This window comes from Gekko japonicus, unplaced genomic scaffold, assembly GCF_001447785.1.
Source record: "Gekko japonicus isolate JY-2015 unplaced genomic scaffold, Gekko_japonicus_V1.1 scaffold370, whole genome shotgun sequence".
NCBI classification, from domain to species: Eukaryota; Metazoa; Chordata; class Lepidosauria; order Squamata; family Gekkonidae; genus Gekko; species Gekko japonicus.
The window spans coordinates 770621-787537 of NW_015174285.1; the positions used below are offsets into that span (position 1 = coordinate 770621).

Sequence of the window (16917 nt, forward strand, 5' to 3'; positions counted from 1 at the left end):
GTAATTTTAAGAGTCTCGTTCAATTGTGTCTGCTGAGTAGTGATACATTGGTTCATTGTTGACAGCTTTTCCTTGAGGTTAGTCATCTGGTCCAGCAGGGGGCACAGGAACTCTGCCAACGTTTTGGCCAACTCGGTGGCTCCTTCCGGTCATGGACTCTCAGCTACTTTCGCTTTTAAAAGTTTCTTCTTTTCCGTTCTCTTCCCCGCCCTCTTTATGAGTTGTTTACTTTTGCAAAGGTTAGCAAAGTCTCTGAATATGCACTCAAACGCTCATGCACGTCTTGGTAAGTCTTTCCCAACAGGTTTCATCGCTTTTGTTTCCGCTTCCCCCCCCCCGGTCTCGCTTTTAAGTTTGTGCACATGGGAGGGGCCCCTCCCCTGCTCACTTTACTTTCTAGTCCGTGGGGTAGGGAGCTTTCTTTTTTAATTGCAAATACACTTTAATCTGACTCACAGTTCATTCTCGGCCATACGACCTTTTGAATTGCAAATACACTTTAATCTGACTCACAGTTCATTCTCGGCCATACGACCTCGTTTAGCCTCCGTTTTAACCGCTTGACCTCCAGCGCTTGCCCCGGTCAGCGTCGCTTCTTCCATTTGGACACTCAGCAGGAGGACCATTGGGACGGAGAAGCGCCTCGATTCCCCAGCATTGCGCTGGCAAAGAGGCGAACTCTCAAAAGTCTCCTGGCTAGGAGCCTTTCAGCCAGGCTCCGTGGGAGGTAGCAATTCCTCGGCCCTCCTCCTTTCTGCTGGTGGACAGCTTTCTCCCCCCGGGAGGTCCGGGAGGTGAGTGCTCGGCGCGCCGCCATAGACCGGAAATCAGAGAAGGCATTTAAAGGGACCGTGTTTCCCTTAAATGCCTTTCCCCCTCCATTGGAAACCTTCTGGGGCCCTGTGATGGTACCTCTCTGTTATTTTGTGTGGTTAGGTGTGATATAATTTTAAATTTCTTGTTGTTGCTTTGTCTCACTCAAAGTATCTATCGTTGCCACCAGGAATTTAATTCCAGTCTTTAATTAACCTTTCCCACAGTATTGTGCCCAAGCTCTAAGGCTCCTTCATTAGACTATTTGGTTCTGAGGATAAGACTCTGGGTTAACAATAAACAAGATAAAACTTTATTGGTAAAAGAAGCATATTGGTTACAAGATGTTTTATTAAGTTGCTTAGTAGAATCTTTCCATTTTACTCAGATCTCTGTCAGCTTTTCCCCCTCACACTTTTATAATAGTCTGACAATATTAGAGTCTTCCTAATATGCCCCCTTAAATATATTTTCTTCCTCCTTTAGAATCTTAATGCCTTTCACAGCACTTCTATATGATTGTAGTTAGAAGATTGCTTCTCAGACTCTGTGTAGATTGACCACAACTGACAGCTAGTGACTGCTGACTTCTCAACTTCAAACCGAACACTCTGCCTTCTCTTTCTCCACACACACACCTCTTAGCTCCCCACACACTCTAACATCCTAGCTCCGCCCACACACTCTCAGTCACCAACCAGTCACCTCACTCATTCTTCTCCCTCTTTCACCCCCTTGTTCTTCTGACACTTAGCAACCATTTAAAGAAACACACACATATAACTTGAAACCATTACAGGCCCATAGAATAACCCCCAGTACAATCTTTTGTTTTGAAACTTGGGGTTGGCTTTTTCTAAAATTTGGTGCCTCTATCTTAAAAAACAGCTCCCCCAGAGCTCCAGATACACCTGGATCAGTTCTCCATTATAGCTTATGAAGACCATTGACTATAATGGTCCCCATAGGGTATAATGGAGCTGGAAAAATTCAGGAATCCCGAATGTTTACTGAATCTGAATACCATACCAGTATTAGGATTCGGGAATATCGGAAAATACCAATATTTTTTGGGTTCTGCCTCCCACACTACTGCCTCCCACACCCATGACTGTGGGAGACTGTACGTTCTGGCTTGGGGCAACTGAATATACAACACTGAATTCTTTCTCTTCTACGAACAATTTGCGATACAAAAAGAATTAATACACAATATTCAAAATGTTTCTAATTAAATTCTAGTTAGTGATTATTTCTCTTAAAGAGGGGTACGTTTTGTCAGTTGAACTCTCAGATGCCCACATAATAGATTTTGGAACAAACTGATCTGTAATAAGTAATCAGTTAGCCGTATACTAGAGGACCAAAAGGCAATTGTTATAACACCTATATTGCTTAAAGTGCCATCAGCTGTTTTGAACCTGTGTAGTGGCCAGGCAGATTGGTAGGAATTTCTGAAAAACAGTGGTATAATATATGCAGTGTTGATTGTCAATAACAGTGGGTTGGAACCTATGTACCACCAGTGTAAGGCAGTAGTGGAAGCAGATTTTTTCCATCCACACCTCAAGTGCTCAAAGAACTTCCTAGAGAGCTTGCAGAGCTTTTTTTACCTGGATTTCAGTAAAGCTTTTGACAGGGTTCCCCATGATGTTCTGATGGGTAAACTAGAGGACTGTGGACTGGACTCTAGGGTAGTTAGGTGAATAGAGAACCACACTCAAAGAGTAGTTGTCAATGTTCTGTGCCCGGTACTTTTCAATATTTTTATAAATAATCTGGGTGAGGGTGTGGAGGGGCTACTCATTAAATTTGCAGATAACACCAAATTGGGAGGAACAGCAAACACATCAGAAGATATAGAATTCAACGAGATCTAAACACACTGGAAAAGTGGGCAGATGTTAACAAGATACAATTTAACAGGGATGCCAAGTTAGCATCTGGGTAGCAAACATGAGGAACACGCATACTGGATGGGGGATACACTTCTGGGTAGCAGTGTGTGTGAACAAGATCTTGGAATATGAGCAACCAGTGTGGTGCAGTGACAAAAAAGGCTAATGCAATCTTGGGGTATATCAACAGAGGCATAACATCCAAATCCCAAGATGTCATAGTCCTGCTGTACACTGCATTGGTCAGGCTTCACCAGGAGTATTGTGTGCAGTTCTGGAGACCTCGCTTCAAAAAGGATGTGGACATTGTGAAGTGAGTACAGAAGAGAGTTATAAGGATGATTGGGGTCCTGGAGCCAAGCCCTATGAGGGAAGACTGAGGGACTTCAGAATGTTCGGTCTGGAGAAGCGGGGGGACATGATTGCTCTCTTTAAGTATTTGGAGGGCTGTTACTTAGAGGAGGGCAGGGAGCTGTTCCTGTTGGCAGCAGAGGATGGGTCTTGCAATAATGGGTTTAAATTAAGGGTGGGAAGGTACTGGCTGGATATAAGGGAAAACTTTTTTATAGTAAGAGTTGTCAACAGTAGAATCAGCTGCTTAGGGAGGTGGTGAGCTCCCCCTCACTGGCAGTCTTTAAGCAGCGGCTGGACAAACACTTGTCAGGGATGCTCTAGGTCGATCCTGTAGTAAGCAGGGGGTTGGACTAGGTGGCCTGTATGGCCCCTTCCGTGATTCTATCATTCTATATGACAAGTAAAATTGACAGGTGTTACAAAGATTACAAATCTATACAGTTTTGACTGTGAAGATCTTTAGAAAGATGATATAATAGCTAAACAGGCAATGAAATAGAATGTTGGAAAATGAACAGTGATGCGTGTTTTGCAATTCAATTGCACTGCTTAAAAGTAAGACAAGGAATAGTTCAGTGGAAATGTCTTTGGGGGCTTTGTACTAGTTAATATTTCTGCACATTAAAACAGTCCCAGCTGCCAAAGAATAGTAAACTTGTCAGGGTAAAGATGAATCTCCTGCAGTGTTTTTGGTTATGTTGCAAACTGTTCCGAGTTTGAAAGGATCAATATGATTGCCAGGGTGCTTGCAGGGGAGCTGGGAAGGCAGGGAGACAATTCATGCTACACCTCAAGGCCAGTATAGGGTTTTTAGTATAGTTTAACATCTCACTGTAGCTACATAGGGCTGTTATGAAGAGTGGGTGGTTAATGGAATGTGTGTCTGGTTTTTACTGTTTTGCCTCTGTCCTTTTTTTTCTGGAGTTCTCATTTTCAAAAAGTATGTAAGAGAACAATGATTCAGTCAGACAGTGTCAGGAATAAATCTGTTCTCCTCATGTATTGCCCTAGGCTTCGCTGGTTTCATCTTTTTAATTGAAAGAATGAGGTAAAGATGTGAGGACATTAAAGTATAGGATGTTCACAAATAATTTGAAGTTGTGACATTAATTTGACTAAATGTAGTTTACTGTCAAACCAGATGTGCCTAAAGTGACCTTTGTTGCTAGGGCTACCTGGTTCTTTTTTTCTACACAGAGGAGTAGAATTTAAATTAAAGCCACAGCAGCCTTATGGGAATCAATAGAAGATGCTGAAATGTTTGCTTAATTAACTCCTGACCATATTCTACATGTAACACCAGCAACTGCCTAATGTGGCAGTAGCTGACTTTGAATTGTTAATATCAGAAGTGAGTCCAGAGATGTGGCCATGTTAGTCTCTTACAGCAAAATTAAACAAGAGTCCAATTGTACCTTAAAAACTAACAAAATGTATTCTATCATAAGCTGTCATGAGTCAAGCTCACTTCAGATGCATTAGGAGCATCCATCCAAGGCAGCTGCATTTACCCATGGAGTTCAAGCAACAGAAGAAGTGGGGAGAAGTTACCGGGGGGGGGAAGTTCCGGGGGGGGGGGGGGCAGTGTAAAGTAAGAACCAATTTTAAAAATCCATTCAGAGTAGGTGAGGTTTATTTACAAAATTTGTATCCCACCTTTCTACCCTAAGAAGATCATCAAAGCAGCTAACAATTTAAAACATATGTGATAAAATCACATTTTAAAACTATTAAAATCTGAGTTAAAATATGTACAAGACATTAAAACAGCAATTAAAGCCTTGTTTAGGAAGGAGGGATCACTGAGGGGAATGTCAAGTGAAACAAAAAAAGGGAACAAATGAATCTCCTTGGGCGAGAGAGTTCCAGAGCTTTGGTGTAATGCCCAAGAAGGCCCTCTCCCAGGTTTCCACCTGCCTAATCTCAGAAGGTGGGGGTACCTGAAGCAGGGCCTCTGAAGTTGACCATAGTGGTTGGGCAAGTTCATAAGGGAGTAGACAGTTTTCGAGTATGTTGGTCCCAAATTGTATAGGGCTTTGAAGGTAAAAACCAGCACCTGCCTCTCCACTGTTTTTGGATCTGTCGGTAATTCCTGAGTATATCCAGGATTTTCTTGGGCTTTTTTGTGTTTTCTCGAGAAAACCCGGATACATTTGGGATGCCAAGATGCCAAAATATACCTGCGAAATACCAGTAATTTAAAGTATTTTAAGTGAACTTCAGGCATGCATACTGCAGTTGGTGCTTGTGAAGGTAATATGGTACCTCTTGGCATTCCTCATTGCTAATGTTTTTACAACTGACAGTAATTGGGTCAAAACGAATCACAAGCAGACCAGGTGGTGTATTAGGCCTTTCTTTGGTGTACCTACATTCAGGGGTCATTTCGTAGAAAAAGAGCTAGGGGAACTCATTAGCATAACTCATTAGCATATGCCACACACCCCTGACATCACCGGAAGTGTGTCGTAAGGCCACACCCCCTGACATCACCGGAAGTGTGTCATAAGGCCACACACCCCGCCCCCAACGGTCCCGGCCGCCGCGGCCGGCCTTGCAGCTCCACTGCCGAGCCCCATGAGGGGCCCGGCGGTGGACCTGCAAGGCCGGCGGGAGTGCAAGGAAGCCCCGCCAAGGCCCTCCCTGGCCCCAACCCGTACCTCGCCCGGGGGAACTGCGATCCCCCGTGATCCCCCCCGAAATGACCTCTGCCTACATTACAATTGACATCCAGATCAGAGGATATTCTTGATACTTTATCAGCGAAAAACTCTGCAAAAGTATCACAGCTAATTGTCTGTGCCTGGAACAGTAAAGGCATCAGCAGATGCTGAGCTACCTTGATCAGCTGGGATGGATGTGAACTAGCTGATTCTTTAACAGTAGAAAAGTAACCTTTCTTTACCATTGTCACCACAGCTTCTTAGGTCTTACAGTGAGCTCTGTCTGACTCAGTAGCATTTCTCCACCAGCACCGTTCTAGATGTCTCCCAACCATTTTCATATCATCCAGTTCTGTGGTAAACCAGGGAGCTGGGTTTCATCCTAAGGGTGGGAGAGGTTGATGAGGGGCAACCTTCCCTCAAAGGCTCCATGTAGAAGATTAAGTCCAAGGTGTGACCTTTCATGCACTGGGCCAGTCACAATTTGGGAGAGACCCAAGGCAGTCACAGAAGCTATGAAATCATGGGCCAATCTCAGCGGGGTATCCTAGGAGTCTGCCCAGTCTCAGAGTATCCAGCACCACATTTAACAACACCTCTGTTCACTGGTTATCTCCCATCCTGTTGCTTATACTAGATTTACACTATGTAATCTGGCTTGAATCTCAGCAAGAAAGGTGGACTGTAAATAACCCAATGATGATGATTATGTTCTTGAATTTGTGTGTGTGTGTGTGTGTGTATTTTAAGGGTTTGTGATGCTGAAATATTTTAATGTTTGAGGTTTGCCGCCCTGGGGGTCTATTTGGGTGGAAAGGTGGCATAGAAATGTTTTAAATATATATTTCAAGACATTAGTATAGTGGTATTGAAGGGGTGGAAGTAGTGCCATCAAAGAGTTTAACTTATTACCTGAGAGAACAATAATTTCATTACTGGCACTGTCTATAGTCTGTTGAAAAAATACTTCTACTATAGTGGCAGATATATGTTCTGTGTTCAAATTCGTTCTAATCCCTGTCTTTCCATGTACTGCACTGTAGCAGGGAAGATGCTATATTTAAACTTTATAATCTAGCTTCCAAAAGCATTCACAAAGTTTCCATTAATCTGGTGTTGATCTTCAAGTCTGCTACTATTTTAGAGGCATCTACTTTTAGGCAATATGTAATTTTGCTAACGGTTTAAATGCCAGCTTAATTGAGCCATTAGAAAACAATATTTCTGAGTGAGGCACACACCTAAATAATTTTTTTTTAAAAAGTAGCTCTGTGCCTGGGTGCCAGATGTTCTGACAGATTTCCGCAATTGTAATCTTGCTATTTCAGTTTGGTATTGTTTAGCGCTCTGGAGTTAAATCAGTACAGCAGTGCCTTGACTTGAGAGTCGATTAAGAAGAATTAAATAGCAACGAAGCATCTTTTTTCCTCTGTAAGCTTTTGCCTTTATAGTCAGGTCATTCCATTAGACCTCATTTCTTCTGATGCTGTAATGAAACATTGACTTGAGGAAATCTTCAGCAACATAGTGAACAAGGGTAAGGGAAGTAGCAAAGACTTTGCATTGCTTTCATTGTAGATGGAGAATACTGTGCTGCTGTAAACTATTAATTTAATTCACAAGTGACTGGGTAAACAAAAGAAAAAAAGATACCATGTCAAAGATTAAACACCATTCTGCTTTTCCAAATACACTGATCATTCTCTTTTCTAATCTCTTTGTAAAAGCAGCATTAATAAGAATTACTTGCAAAGGAAAACTGATACGGAGAGGGAATTTAGACCTAGCTCATGCATAGATAGATCTGTTAATTCCCTTTGCACTATGAAGGGTGGAGACACACTTGTATTACACTTGTGCCGTAGCAAATGGTGTACTTTAATATGCATCTATACATACAAATTCCCATGATCTTTTCACCTAAAAGATGTGGTAAAACTTATAGCAGTGATAAGCAGTGGCTGGCTTGGGAGCCACATGTGGCTCTTCTGAACACTATTCGCCATTGTGGCACCTGTTCCATGTGTTCCATGAAAGTGACTTGTGATTTCCACCTTGAAATACTGCAAGGACTGGAAGATAAACTGTAAGCTTTGCTTAGCTGTGGGCCAGGGATGGATGTAAAGGGCCTATCCTCTCCAGTGACCCACCTACCTTTCTCTACACATAGCTTCTGTGTTCTCATCCCAATACCTAGGTGGCAGAGAACAGAAGTAAAGCCACCACCATGGTAGCCACCAAGGAAAACAGCAAGCTGGCCACAATGTGGGCGGGGATGGGTTTTACTCCCCATTTTACGCAGCCAGTTTACTCTCTTTCCGGCACCTTGGCAAACTCTCTTGCCTGAGCTGCTGTGCTTCATGCTGAGGAGAGAGTGAGAAGGCGAAGATGGAAGCCATTCCCCTCAATCCAGGTACAAAAGGGCTGGCTAAGGTTCAACAGTGGTGGGGAGAGACAACCCTACATGTGCAGAGGTATTCTGGTAATTAGAAGTTTATATATATATTTAATATTACTAGTTATATCTTACACTGTTGTATGTCCATGTCTGGGATGACGACTACTGTAGTCATGTAGCTTTTTTGACTGATGGTAAATATGAATGCAGTTATGTTAGGCACAGAATGAGTACTACTATGTTATAGAAATCAGATCCAATCACACATATAATTGTATGCACATCTTCATCACATGCAAAGTTATTTGGTAAGTGAACCAGTTTCCCCAGCGTGTGAACTGGTGGTAGGTGACAGTCTCACAGTTATAATACAGTTAAGATATTGGAAAAATTAGTATTCCCTATTTTGTAATCTGCAAACTTCCTAATAGTTCGTGCTAAAACTTGTGAAATGTTAATGTGATGCACTTGCATGTTCAGTCCATCTCACTGAGTTTGGCACATGTTTATTTGTGACATTCTGGACATGAGTCCTGACTCCAGCTTTGAAAAGTAACCATTTTCTACTCTGCTTCATTCATAGCAACATAGCAACCAGTGATATTCTATGCAAGAGCAGTCTGAGAGAAGTTATATACTTCTAAGTGCAACTGGATAAGTGCTCACATTCCAGAGTGTGTTTAAAAAAATGATGCTGTACTTACGGAAACAGAAAACCCTACTAATAATAGGACAAGTATTAATGTTGTCTGCCCTGATCCTGGAGCTGGCTGGGAGGGCTGTCACCCCACTTCTACCCTAATGCTGAGTGTTTCAAACTGTTCTCAGGAGCACGTATTGTTTTGGGTCAAATCCCTGTTTCTGAACACTGAATGAATACTGTTGTTACAGGCATGTGAATACCCTAGGTGCACATGTCAAAGGAACACATAATTGCTTAATGAATGTGTGTGGGGAGGGGGTACTGTTTGTCTGCTGTAACCTTGCATCAGCTTAACCTTGAATATATGGATTTTTTTCTCCTCCTCCCTCCATTAAATTCTGAAATAGTGCTTCTTCCTGAGCTTTTAGGCACAAGGAAGGCTAAATACTCAAATTAATAATTTCCTGGTGCTATTTTCATTTTTAGGTATGGTGAGATGTTGTTTAGAAGTCACAATGCATCTGATAGAGTCTCAGAAATGCCCTTGTCTCTGCATTGACAGAGATTGGGGTGTTTTATATAATGGACAGTGTGCAGACTTTTTCTTCAGACTTCAGAGAAAGAGGCCTGGCAAAACCAAATTAGAGATTTTAAAGGTAATGGGAAAGGCCTTCTTGGTGCAGAGGACAGTGAGATTCTGTTTAGCAAGCCAGATTACTTCCCAACACTCCAGAGACAGTTTTGATGTCATGATTCTGGTAAAGTCCAGCTGAATTTCGGTAGTTGGACTGTGTGGCTAGACTAGACACTGACAGGAGGGTATCTAAGCTCTAAAAGATTTATCTGCATGATAGGCCATGACACTACGTTGAAAAAAGGGAATAGAGGTGCCGGAATCATTCAATCACAAATATTAACTAGAAATCAACAAAGGAACAGAACTAGGGAAAATAAAAATAAAAAATGATGGAAATTAAAAAACTGAAGATCCTTTCTATTAATGTAAATGGTCTTAATAGTCCTCAAAAACGTAGAAGAATTTTTCATCAAATTTCCAAACTACAACCTAATATAACATGTCTGCAAGAAACCCAGATTAAGAAAGATGATATACAGTACTTAGCATTTAAAAAAATAGCAGAACCCTTTATATCAGCAGACACCAAGAAGAAGAGAGGAGTAGTCACCTACGTTAAAGACTACTTACATCCGGAATTATTTTATAGGTCACAAGCAGTGTTCCCTTTAAGCTGAGTTAGTGTGCGCTAGCTCACAGTTTTTTAGCCTCTAGCTCACACATTTCTGTCTTGGCTCAGGAAGGATGGCTCCAGAGCAAGCTAATTTATGCAGTAGCCAAATTGCTCGCTCACAACTTTAATGCCAGTAGCTCACAAAGTAGAATTTTTGCTCACAAGACTCCACAGCTTAGAGGGAACATTGGTCACAAGATGGAAGAATAATAGCCATGACAATAATGAGAAATGGGAAAGAAATGCTTATTATAAACTTATATGCACCAAATCAGAACCATGAAAATTTTTCATCGAATTATGTAAAATTCTTGCAATGAAGTCTTTCGAGGATATATGTATAATAGGGGACTATAACGTGGTATTTGACTCAAAAATAGATAGAGACAACTTGAGAAAGAACATAAAATCAGGCACAACCTTACCAAAAACGTTTCTACAAATGGCAGAAGAGTGCAGTATGATAGATGCATTGAAAAATAGAAATATAGATAAAAAAGATTACACCTACTATTCTCCAAGACATAAATCTTGGTCCAGGATAGATATGGCCTGGATAACAACATTCATGATAAAAGATCTAATGGAAGCTGAAATACTTCAAGCACTTTTGCCAACCATAACCCCTGCTAATTGCGTTTCAACAAGAGAAAAAGAAAACCAGATGGAAGATGAATATTGAACTTTTAAGAGATCAAGAATTTATTATAAAAACTAAAACAAAAGATTTTTTAAAAGAAACCTGCAACCAGAAATGTTGATCAATGTAGTATGGGATACATTTAAAGCCTTTTAACGAGGATGGTTTATAAATCAAAACGCTTGGATAGTAAAACAAAAAAAAGGAAAATTTGAGAATTTAAAGAAAAAGATTAAAACAGAAGAAGATAAAATGAAGAAATTCCCAGAAGCAGAAAAGATTAAGCCTGTAATGACTGGTTCAGTATTACACTATGCATATTTAGCACATTCAGCATAATGGTTTGCAGTATGTTCAGAAATCTCCAAACATTATTTTATTTATGTAGATATATATACAGTTTTTCCCCACTGGGGACCCAAAGTGGATTACAATAATATTCTCCCCTCTTCAATTTTATCCTCTCAACAATCTTGGGAGGTAAATTAGGCTGAGAAGAGGGGTGATAGAATAAAAATCCTCCAAAAGACACCTGTGAAAGTTAAGTGTAGTTTTTTTCCCTTGCTTATAATCCGATTCTGCTTCCAAAATATTAGGAAAATGCTATGATACGAGGCAGGCACCAGAGCAAATGCCTGTTCAGACATCTGTCCCAGGACTATGACTTTGAGGGAAAGTCTTTTTTCTTTCTGCCCAAGGCTTGTGTAAGACAGGTCCAGATCCTGCTTACATATTTAACCTAAGTGTATTAGGTGAAAGTAAGACTTACTGACCTGATCTGGATAGCTCTGACTAGCCCAGTCTTCACAGATCTTGGAAGCTAAGCAGGGTCAGCCCTGGTAAATTTTGGGATGGGAGATCACCAAGGAATACCAGGGTCATGTTTCAGAGACAGGTAATGTCAAACCACCTCTGAACGTCTCTTGCCTTGAAAACCCTACAGGATTGCCATAAGTTGGCTGCAACTTGGTGGGGGTGGGGGGGAGGCCTACTGGTCTCAATGGAACTTATTCATATGTTGAAGACTCTGATGCAGATATGCTTTACAGTCTCTGTTGAAGTGTTAGCCTGAGAACCATAGGCGATATCTTATATCTAATAGTTTATCATATATCTAATAGTGAACATGGCCACTTTGCAGTTTGGTAGAACCAGGGACCAGGGGCAGACACTTCAGACATTTTTCTGCAGACCTGACAAAGGCCCCAAGTTTGCAGAAAATGCCAAAAGCCAGAAAAGGGGGGTGAAATTCCCTCAAACAGACATACATTTTCTGTGCTTGTGCACCTCCAGAGGCTTACCTTGGGAGGAGAGGGGTAGTTGTTGCCCCTTTGTGAACCAGATTAGCAGAGGCAATGGTGCTGTTCTGGGGGGGGGATTTGGAACTTGTCCCCCTTCTTTGTGGCTGCTCCCTCCCAGGAGGGCAGACAATATAGTCAAGAGAGGGCTGACATGCATACAGACAGACCAGCAGGCAAGTGGGTGAGATTCCTCTCCCCTGTGAATTTAGCATGTTCTTGTCAGGGGGGATTAGGCATCAGAGGATAGATTGATGAGTGAGGGTGTGATGGGGAGATGATCCCCCCCATGTGAGTCTCTTGGGTTCCACACTTTTAATGCGTGGACTCTAATCTGGGAGAACCGGGTTTGATTCCCCCCTCCTCCACTTGCACCTGACTGGATGACCTTGGGCAAGCTGTAGCTCTGATAAGAGCTGTTCCTGAAAAAGAGCAGTTTCTGTCAGAGCTCTCTCAGCCCCACCTACCTCACAGGGTGTCTATTGTGGGGAGGGGAAGGGAAAGGAGTTTGTAAACCACTCTGAGACACCTTTGGGTAGTGAAGGGTGGGGTATAAATCCAATCTCTTCTCTTCCTCTTCTTCTAATATGCTTAATAGTGACATGAGGTTGGTGGAATATTCCCAGACAATGAACGTAATAAAGAATCCTGCTGGACTAGACCAGTGGTCCATCTACTCCAGGATCCTGTATTATACTGTGGCCAACCTATGAACATGGCATAGAAGCAAAGGCCTTCCCTTAATGTTGAGAACATCTACAATTCTGGTAACTATTTTACATGGGAAGCATGGCTTTATTTAGGGATGGGCACGAACCAGCTAACGAGCCAAAATTCAGCATGAATTTGGGCCAGTTCAAAGCCACCAAACCACTGTTCAGAAAGGGCACCTTCCCTGAACATTTACTGGACTTTTGTCCAGTTCAGTTCCACTGTTTCGACCATTTAAACCTTACAGCTGAGCAGTGCGGGTCCGCAGCTGATCTGTTAGTTGTAAATGGCTGCCAGACATTTCACCGGTTCACTTTGCTTCAGTAAAACCAACTGGTGAAATGACTGGCAGCCATTTAAACCCAACAGCTGGATAAGTCTGCCCATCAGCTGTTAGGTCGAAATGGCTGCAAGCTGTTAAACCCATCGGTTTTGCTCCCCATCCCCTGCTTTGAAGCAGGAGGAAGCGAAATGGATGGGCAATCCCCCCCCCCAGCTGTGGCGAGCTGCAGCCAGGATAAAGGGGGAACTGAACTCACTAGTTCAGGGCTTTTTGGTTCAGTTCGAGGTTTGGTTTGTGTCCCAAACTGGGGTTTTTTAGGTTTGTGCCCATCCCTGCCTCTGTTGCACACTGTGGAGGATTCTGAACGTTGGATTGGAAAGGCAGAAGTTTGCTGTCCCAAGACATCCCTTCAACATGGTAGTTTCAAAGGATTCGGGCGCCTTTTATTACAGCAAGTACCTTTCCAGTAAGGGTCTAGGTATGAAAAACTAATTCACTGTGCTACATTACAGTGTATGGATGGACAGATTTGCTTCAGTTTGCTGTTTAAAACTCTTGAACAAGGACTCAAGATAAGAAACAGTCATGTCTTCCTTGTCCATGCTTTTAGAAACTGGGGATGCCTCAGTATTGATTACAAATATAAAAGCTAACATTTTATAAGGGAAGCTCATTAGCAAAAAGAAAGCTTTTAACATTAAAATGCTATTGTTGTAAAGGTGCAAAATCTGGTCCCGTAAAATAAATTGATTAAAAAACGATCACTATAACTTTGAACTGGGTGATCCAGTGGGGTTTTTAGAGCAACCACACAACATTGTCCCCTGATCACCCACTTTCCCCACTGATCTTTCCTAAATCTGGCTTGATTTGGTCTTTTTGGAAATGCTGGTCAAAGCACATTTGCACGTAGTGCGGACAGCGGGGTCCAGTCTATCCTTTTTAAAGGTGCCTGCATACATCAGCCTGTTTCTCCCCATGCCAGTGGAGGATTTTGCCACAGCACTCCAAATAAGGGCATGAGACTACACCATGGATTTAATTAGTTTTATTCTGTGAGCTGATTTACATCATAATTTATTTTAAAATCATCTAACATATTTAAAGGGTGGGGTGTGCTAGGCAAGCCTATCATGGGCTCCCTTTGTTGCACATATCCATCCTAGCTCCAAACTTGGCCAGCAGATTCCACCAGCCTTGTTCATCATCACTTGTACACAGAATGTGCTGAGAGGTGCCAAGCCTCAACCACCTCCCTGATGTACCATGAGGCCTCTACCAGGTTTGGAAAGATGTTGCTCAGCACCGGGGCACTCCTTCCCAAACCCATTCTGCCATAAGGCCTGTGATCGAGGATGTGTCTAGAGTAGCCTGATGCCTCAGGGTGCTTGCCAATCGTCTGTACCGATCATGAGCAACCCAGCATATCCCTGCCAAATAGCTAATCAAGGACCAAGCCTATTTAATGTAATTCCCCCTTTCTAGTGACATTGCAAAGCAAGCATAAAATATTTCCCCAACGGTCAGTCAGCGGAACCAAAAAAATTCCTGCTTGGCCCCACAATTGGCAACCAAGTAATCCCACTATATCTAGAGGGTGGATGGTCAGCAGCAAGTGGCAAAAACTTGCCTGAAAGGGGTGAGGTTTACATATATAGCCCCTCATTACTCATCACCATTGGCTGACCATCTTTGGATCCCCCATTAGTGTTGACTCATGTCTCATTGAAAAGAAGTGGCCAAGGCAAACTGATCCACAACCGTAATGTGTGAATGTCTCTTTTCAGGCTTTTTAAAAAGTCTGTAATTGCTAGATTGCTGTTCCGTTATATCTGTTGCTATAATCTACAATTTCCTCTGAATTTTGTTACGCCAACTGCTTTATTTATAGCAGAGGCTAACTAAATTTTTAACGTGAGTTCTGGCCAGCTATACCAGGGTCGTGTCTGAACCCAGAGTTCCAGTAATTGAAATCACACGGGTGTTTTTCCAAAACACAAATGAGAGAATGCTGGGTTTAATTTCTGTGTTTCTACTGCGTCTTTTTCCTATGTTGGTCTCTTGTCTTTCTGCAGGGCTGTAATGTTATGGAAGATCAGGATCTCCGGGACATTGGTATTAGCGACCCACAGCACCGCAGAAAACTGCTCCAGGCAGCACGTACTCTTCCTAAGGTTAATATGGTACATATTTTCCACAAACGAACACAGTACAGCCAAGTAATTTTAGGACATCTTGCTCTCTTGGATTGTGAATGGACAGACCATTTTATAGGAGAAGCAAATGGTTCCTATCTGCTCTAATCCCCGGGCATAGTAATAAATCAAGGCATAGTAATAAATCAGGGGTATTCTTTGGCCACCGAATGAGAAGGGAGCACTCACTGGAGAACACCCTGATGCTGGGAAGGATTGAAGGTAAAAGAAGAAGGGGACGGCAAAGGATGAGATGGTTAGACAGTGTTATCGAGGCAACGAACATGAAATTAAGCAAACTCCGGAGCACGACGGAAGACAGGAGGGCTTGGCGTGATGTGGTCCATGGGGTTGCAAAGAGTCGGACTGGACTGTGTGACTGAACAACAACAACAAAGTCACATGGGAACCATTCCAATTTGGATCCCATACAGTTCATTACTAACACAGCATGTATAACTTTTAAGAAGACCCTATGACATTGCAGATCCCCCTTAACTGTGGTAGCATTTACCAGATGGCATTTGAAATCATTCCGCCAGATTTCCAGTGCCATTCCATGCAATAATACTCCAGACTAGAGTAACCCTACATAAAATTGCACTATTAATTTCCAGTCATTACCACTATATTTAAAAGATTTGAGATATTAAATCTACTTCAGAGAATAAATATTGTTTTATTAGTGTATCTGGGCAATTTAGTGCTCCTAATCAGCAAAGCTGTTTTCTTTCAAGCTATCCTATGCAATGTTAAATCTCAGTAAACTGTCAATTTCCAAATAAATCAGTTCCATACAGGCTTAGTTATTTTAAGTTATCAAGAAGCTATCATTCTATCTAACTGTATTATATGAGTGAGCAAACTGCTGTCATAACCTCTGCTATAACCTCCATGTTCTCCTCACTCTACTAGGCTGTGGGATATTTTACATCTGTCCCACACAAATTCATAGGAGCAGGTTCAGATGTGGAAATCTATACTATGACTGCCAAAACATTCAAGAGTACATTCAAGAATGCAAATTTGTAACATCATTTAAATATTTAATTAAGTATTCTTCAGCTAAACAACATGTGATCCTCCAGTTCAGTACATACAATGTGTTTACATAGATACTAAATATCTAGATCTCCTAACCTATCAAACTAATTTCCATCTGGAATTCATATTATTAAGGTGTTGTTTTTTAAGTTGCTCCACTGCAATCCATCATCTGGACCTACTTACCCACATTTATGTGAATAAAAGACCTCTGGAAAACCTGAAGAGTTACTCATCACCAAGTTGCACATTGTCTAAATAAGCATGACCACACATATTATTAACTGGAACCTTACCTCATAGCAACTGTTACCTTCAGGTTATTTTACTATACAACAGACTACTAGCACAAAAGAAGACAAATCAACACAAAGTACTGTAGAGGCACCGATAAGACATCTTAGCAGCCAACAGGAATTCGGTCAGACCATAACTAGAACCCTGAGTTGTAAACAAATGTGGTCTGCCTTATAAACTAGTAAGGAAGAAAGAGATGCATGGATGCGAAAATATAACGACAAATACACAAGAAATACCGAAGAAGTAGCATAAACTCTCCATGGGGCCTTGTTACGGGCGCGGGGGGGGGGGGGAAGACCATAACTAGAACCCTGAGTTGTAAACAAATGTGGTCTGCCTTATAAACTAGTAAGGAAGAAAGAGATGCATGGATGCGAAAATATAACGACAAATACACAAGAAATACCGAAGAAGTAGCATAAACTCT

At 41.9% G+C, this 16917-nt stretch overlaps 1 protein-coding gene across 1 annotated transcript in view; it reads left to right on the forward strand.

The window, feature by feature from the left end:
• ANKS1A (ankyrin repeat and sterile alpha motif domain containing 1A) overlaps positions 1 to 16917 on the forward strand; it is a 184781-nt gene that overhangs the window by 129733 nt on the left and 38131 nt on the right. Inside the window, exon 18 of the mRNA XM_015423975.1 lies at positions 15027 to 15125. Within this exon, the coding sequence (XP_015279461.1) occupies positions 15027 to 15125 (99 nt within the window). The remainder of the gene's footprint in view (positions 1 to 15026; positions 15126 to 16917) is intronic.